This window comes from Protopterus annectens, chromosome 2.part0, assembly GCF_019279795.1.
Source record: "Protopterus annectens isolate FY-2018-M chromosome 2.part0, PAN1.0, whole genome shotgun sequence".
In the NCBI taxonomy this organism is placed as follows: Eukaryota; Metazoa; Chordata; order Ceratodontiformes; family Protopteridae; genus Protopterus; species Protopterus annectens.
In genome coordinates this window covers 234,862,312-234,868,962 of record NC_056728.1, presented here as the reverse complement: position 1 = coordinate 234,868,962, position 6,651 = coordinate 234,862,312, and the positions used below count along the sequence as shown (strand labels likewise).

Sequence of the window (6,651 nt, the reverse complement as noted above, 5' to 3'; positions counted from 1 at the left end):
TCCAAAGTCTGTATTAGGTGGCTGAGTCAGCTCCAAAGTCTGTACTATGTGACAGTCAGATGTTACCCATTCATTGATGAAGAAGGAAAATGGACAGCACAGATGCCTAGTTATGGTGAATATATAACTTTTAATTCAGTGTTTTATTTTTTCTTGTCACAACCTGAAATAACATCTCTCTGGCGCAGTATTGTGAACTCATTTCAGTGTGGTCAATACTTTTGCAGTCTGTGTGATTTATAGGTTGACTCTGGATTTGAGGAAGCTTGTGATGTGAAAGTGCTGCTTAGCAAAACCCACCAACAGGCACTGCTGAATAAGGGAGCTTGTTGTGTTCTGGTCAAGTGTTTTTGTAGTATTTATTAAAACATAGTGGTGATTGTTGGGCACAAAAACTGTCCGTAAAGCATTTTGTAAAAGTCAATCTGGTAGCCATGCATGTAAAATTGATTGGATTTATACTTTAAAAAAATACTTATTTGTCTACTGTATTAAGAGTTCCAAGGGTTGGACACATTGGTTTATCAAGCATTACTTGTGAATATCTACATGCAAATGAGGATGGGTCTAACATATTAGCAGATGTCTTCATCCTGAGCAGTTGAAAGGCCCATCATGTAGAACTTGGTTATCCCACAGTGTTCTGCACCCCCTTTAATAGTATTTTCTAGAGCTTCATAATTCTAGTAAGTTTAAATGTAAGAACTTGTACCTATAAAATTAATGATCCCCTTTTTTAGATGTAGAATTTGAATGGATTGCTCTAAATACTTGGACTCGACAGTCCTATATTGGAATTTTAGTTTATAGATTTTTGATAGCATGTAGAAAACTCTTGCTGTAGGGTGATTAGGGTTGAAAGTCAGTTTGCCCTGGATAGAATCTGGGAAGGGTTTAATGAGATTCTTTAGGTCTTTGGTGTACTGTTGAGTTGGATCCTCAGTCAGCTGTCAGTGGTAAGTGTGATCAGAAGGCTGAAAACAGAATGAACACTTGAAAGATGTGACAGCTGGTGGATTGTTTTGGTTATTTTTTCCAGCTGGCTCCTGAAACTGAGGATTGGAGAACCTTTTCATAAGGTCCCAGAGGTGTGAGCAGCTTTTTTCCACACTCCCATTACAAGGGAGACTTGATTCCACACCTCTTCATCATTTAAGAAATAAAAAAAGTGCAAGTTTCCTTCATTCACTTTGTGGCTGAGGGTAGGTTTCCAAACAATCTGGTTCAAATAAAGGAAGTGTTCTCCCCATTTGGAGCAGCAACCAGCTACATATCAAAACATGGCTTCTGGTTTGGAATACTTTGTATACTAGACCATGTGCATTAGAAGTGATAGAACCCATTAGAAAATATTTTACCCAGGAGACAGGGATACTCTGTCAAGTTCTGTATATGGGCAGTACTTCCACAACCAGCATGTTGATATCTGACTTCAGTTTAGTGTGGTTTAGGTCTGTTTAATAAAAATACCAAAAACGGACCAGCACAATGGTGATGCAGCTAAAATATATTTATTATAAGTATCAATGCCATTTATAATAAATAAATGGTTAACAGACTGGTTTCGGCTATAAAAAGCCTTCTTCAGTGCTGAAATAAAAATTAATCAGTAATTAGGTGGCTCCAACATCCTGGTCTTATATAAGGAGACATTTAAAGGTATATTTCAAAAAACATGTCAAAACTTATGAAAAATATTAGTGAAGACATAGTGCCAAAATAATAAAATGTAGTAGTACATTGCATGAACAAGCAGGGTAACATATTATTCCATTTCATTTAATCCAGGTTTGAACAAAGCCCCTAACCTGGTTATCCACACGTTTCCATGTTATCAAGTTTATTATGCCAACCTGCTTTAAAATTTCTATGCATTTGAATTCTGTCAATAATAAGAGAGCAGTTGGATGATGAATAGTGTGTTTGTAAAGAGCATTAGACAGACTGTGGTTTCTGATGGCACTGAGGTGTTCACTAATTCTCAGTTTAAATGGTCTTGGACGTCTGACCAACATAGAATGGAGGAACAGGTACATGTTGCTAAATAAATGACCCAGTCAGAACTACAGTTACCAAAAATGTTGATCTTATATACTTGAGATGTATTTTTGCTAGAAAATTCCTTTGTTTTGAGAATGTGTTCACAGGCATTACAGTGCCTGCAAGGAAAACACCCCACCAATGGGTCACCAAATAGAGTAGTTTGAACTGATGTCACTGGTGTATATCTCTTATGTGTTAAACGAGAGTGTAACATTAATCAGTAATTAGGTGGCTCCAACATCCTGGTCTTATATAAGGAGACATATAAAGGTATATTACAAAAAACATGATTGTTGGATGGTGTGGCGTGGGGATAAGGACCATGTGTTTGATTTTGTTAGGTATCTCAACAACAATCCTTGGGATATACAATTCACTTTAAATATTGAATATGAAGAGATTGTTTTCTTGGATGATGTCTCTAGACAGGAGGATCACACATTAGCCATGAGTGTACATAGACGTTTCCTCAGTACAATACACTTGTTACATGCATCTAGTTCTCACCCCCGCCACATCATTCGAAACATTCCGAAATCCCAATTTCTCGTAAAAAGCATATGCTCATCAGAAGAACAATATCAAGCTTGTGCACAGACCTGTCGAGGTTTATTAACGTGGATATTCTAGGAATCATATCTCATACTATTCATCAGACTAGGCAGATGACACGTCCTACTTTATTACAGTACCAAAGTTTGAAGCATTATGAAACCTTTAATTCTAGGCAGCCAATTAGGTTTGTTACCACTTCTGGGAACAACACATTCAGATTTAGGGAAATCATTAACAGACATTGGGACATACTCAAGTCTCATGAGCTTTTGAATGATATCTTACCAGGCAAATGTGCCTTTTCATACCGTAGGGATAGGACCATACACTCTCGTTTAACACATTATAAAAGTTATACACCAGTGACATCAGTTCAAACTACTCTATTTGGTGACCCATTGGTGGGGTGTTTTCCTTGCGGGCACTGTAGTGCCTGTGAACACATTCTCAAAACAAAGGAATTTTCTAGAAAAAATACATCTCAAGTATATAAGATCAACATTTTTGGTAACTGTAGTTCGGAGTGGGTCATTTATTTAGCTACATGTACCTGTTCCTCCATTCTATGTTGGTCAGACGTCCAGACCATTTAAACTGAGAATTAGTGAACACCTCAGTGCCATCAGAAACCACCGTCTGTCTAATGCTCTTTACAAACACACTATTCATCATCCAACTGCTCTCTTTAAATTTATTATTGACAGAATTCAAATGCATAGAAATTTTAAAGCAGGTTGGCATAAACTTGATAACATGGAAACAATGTGGCTAGCCAGGTTAGGGGCTTTGTTCAAACCTGGATTAAATGAAATAGAATAATATGTTAGCCTGCTTGTTCATGCAGTGTACTACTACATTTTATTATTTTGGCACTATGTCTTCACTAATATTTTTCATCAGTTTTGACAGTGATTTGGTTTATACAACTTAAACATGTTTTTTGTAATGTACCTTTAAATGTCTCCTTATATAAGACCAGGATGTTGGAGCCACCTAATTACTGATTAATTTTTGTTTCAGCACTGAAGAAGGCTTTTTTATAGCCGAAACCGGTCTGTTAGCCATTTATTTATTATAAATGGCATTGATACTTATAATAAATATTTTAGCTGCATCACCATTGTGCTGGTCCATTTTTGGTATTTTCGTTTTGTTTGGTTTGGACCTTGCACTTTGTCCTTCGTGCATGTTGTTTTTGGTTTGTTCCTGTGTTTAATAGTCAAGGTGCCAGAACTTCAGTACAGTTCCATTTGGTAAAGCATTTCCTAAAAATTCTATAGGTCCATCCTCAAATTTTTTTTTTTTTTTTTTTTTTTTTTTATGGCTCAAATTTCATGAGTGACTGTGTTGCTTCAACTAAGTAGAAGCTCACTTGCTTCTTGGAAGGCCTTTGTTTTGGTGGCCATCACTGGTTGCACAGTCTTAGTATTTCAGGCCATTATCGGTACTGACACTTGTCTGATGTTTTATAAAGAACTCGTGCCTCTTATTAACCCTCATTTCCTTTTAAAATGATAAAAATTTATCAAGTTGGCCCATTTATTGTATTTTCTTGTAGGGCAGAAACTGGAGGAGAAAGTGTCTTTCACAGGCCAAACCTGCACCATTAGCTCAGACTGTCAAAGAAAACTCCAAGAGATCTCCATTGCTCCTTCAAAAATTGTCTTTGAAGTTTGTGCCGTGCCGCACTAGTTAAGAAAAATCTTTGGTTACATGTCCTGACCATATGGCTTCCACTTAGGTGATTCTCAGTGGAGAAGGGTACAGGTCTTATTTTATAGAAAGGATTAATTCAGATGGTTCTGTAATGGGCAGCAAAGGTAATGCTAACCTTTGGTGCATTTGGTTTCTGATTTTGAACATAACCTTGCCCTAGCTTGCTCTCTCAAAAGATCCTCAGGTTAGGGCATCCCTTTTGTCCTATTTCATGCACATGGTATAGGAATTTATGATCACAGAAGTGGTAAAATCCACCAAATCATTCATTCTTTTTGCCTGATATTTTCAGCCAGCTTAAACCATCTTAAGTATGCCATTCAGAACTGGATATATGTTGAGCATTCTTAATCTTAATAGCTTGTTTTTTCTTCATTTCAGATGTCTGTTGATGAATATGAAAAACAGGATTTTCCAGGTGCTACTCCACTAGCTGGCATGTTCAAATTTTATACAATGAATCCTGAACGTAACATAGGCTTAACTCGAGAACTGAATCCAAGAGTGAGAACGTTTGAGGAATGGGTACAGCTGAACAAAGAGGTCTTTAAAGACCTCTGAATGGTGTGGATATGTATATAAAAACAGCTTTTTAGCATGTTCCCAAACTTTGAACTACTTGTGTATATGTGCATATATTAAAACTAAATCTGCCTTCAAAAAACTGAATTTTCATCTTCTTATTCCTTTTCATTTGTTCCTGTAACCATATGAACTAGTGCTGTAAGTTATCAGGTGTAGTTAGTAGTTATTGTAGCATACAGTCTAGGAGACTGAGGCTACCACAAATTCCTAACTGGCCAAAGAACTTTGTGGTTAACTTGCTTAGTGTGACATGGTAGGCTAATGAAGCATGAGGGAATCAAACCCTGCACTATTGGAAATATGTCATTAAGAGTTCGTAGCTTTAATCCTCTGTGCTAACTGCTGAACTAAAATTGAGTTGATCTATTAAAACCAGTGTGTTTTAAAGATGATTATAGGTTTGTTTTAAAAAGCAGGAAATTTTCCCATGCAGGATACACAACACTGGAGCCACTGGTTTTCAGTTAATGCTGTTGGATAAATGGATCCTCGTAGTTAGTAAATCATGAGATGTTCTAGCTATCTGTATCAGTTTTGGTCAGATTGCCGTTCTTAATTTAAATTGTTCTTAAAATGTTGATTTGTGATGCTTGCAATCTAAGGTAATGTATTCTGTTTATATTCCTTGCATGGGTGTATACATAAATGTGTGTAGAAAATGCTGTGCATTAGCAGATGCATAGCTGGAATTCAATTTGACGTTCAAGGTACAGGAATCTGATCAAATAAGTAGTTTCTCATTTTGAATGTGCCATGTAAACCTATTTTGTACGGAGTGAACTATTTCAGTGCCTTGTCTTTTTATCTCCATCAGAGAGTATCTGCCTCTAAAGATGTTAGTGCTGCTCAGTTTACCATGGATAACGTTTGGTTACTGAGATGTTTATTTTTCCTGATTAACATTTCCATGGCACATACATTTTTTAATAAGACTTTCCTTCATTGGCTGTGTTCCTGTTGGTCATAAATTCTAAACTGTCTGTTGCATAGTCAACAGCACTGGTAGAATAAAAAACATACATAAAATTCAAAAGAAATAATGTGTAAAACCCCTTTATTCATAGAAATCTTTACTCATCCCTCATCAGGCCCATAATTGAGTACAATGCCCCTTTTGGGATGTACCTTACCAGATATCTGCAGCAACTGGAAAGACCCCAGAAGTACCTCACCAAGAGGATCAAGGGGCTCAAACAGATGCCGTATGCTGCCCGGTTAAAGAAACTCCAGCTCTACTCAGTGGCATACCGCCTGCTCAGAGGCGATCTGTGCCTGACTTATAAAGCCATGTCCAACCTGGAATTAATGGACATGCTGCACCTCAGAAAATCCAAATCCCATCGAGCTACGCGCTCGAGGGACTTAAACCTCAGCACTGAAATAAGTAGGACATGCTTGAGGGACAGATTCATAACCCAGAGGCTCCCTTCACTCTGGAATAAAATCCCAGTCCAGGTTAGGCAGAGTCCCTCATTGACTCTCTTAAAGAGGAATCTTGAGTGGATGGGTGATCGTAGGTTTACCCCGGGTATCACTTCTGTGTCACTGTTAGACAGAGGCACAGTATACTAACCTCAAAAGGGCATAGCAAAATTAATTTAAAATGGGTGGCGAAAGCCATACACACTCTGGCTAGGCTTATAAATGCCCTAGGGCAGATAGCCTAGTACGAACCTATGAACATAATCTCAGTTTGTGTGACCATCTTAAAGTGGACTTCATTAGACTAATCAAATTTAAATTAGTAGTATA

The 6,651-nt window shown here is 37.4% G+C and overlaps 1 protein-coding gene across 6 annotated transcripts in view; it reads left to right on the top strand.

Moving 5' to 3' along the window:
• The window catches only part of NMRAL1 (NmrA like redox sensor 1), a 158,691-nt gene extending 153,708 nt beyond the window's left edge, over positions 1 to 4,983 (top strand). For all 6 annotated transcript variants that reach the window (XM_044060693.1, XM_044060692.1, XM_044060695.1 and 3 more), the window contains exon 6: positions 4,696 to 4,983. In XM_044060693.1, coding sequence (XP_043916628.1) covers positions 4,696 to 4,875 — 180 coding nt within the window. In that variant the 3' untranslated portion in view covers positions 4,876 to 4,983. The remainder of the gene's footprint in view (positions 1 to 4,695) is intronic.
• The last annotated feature ends 1,668 nt before the right edge of the window (positions 4,984 to 6,651 follow it).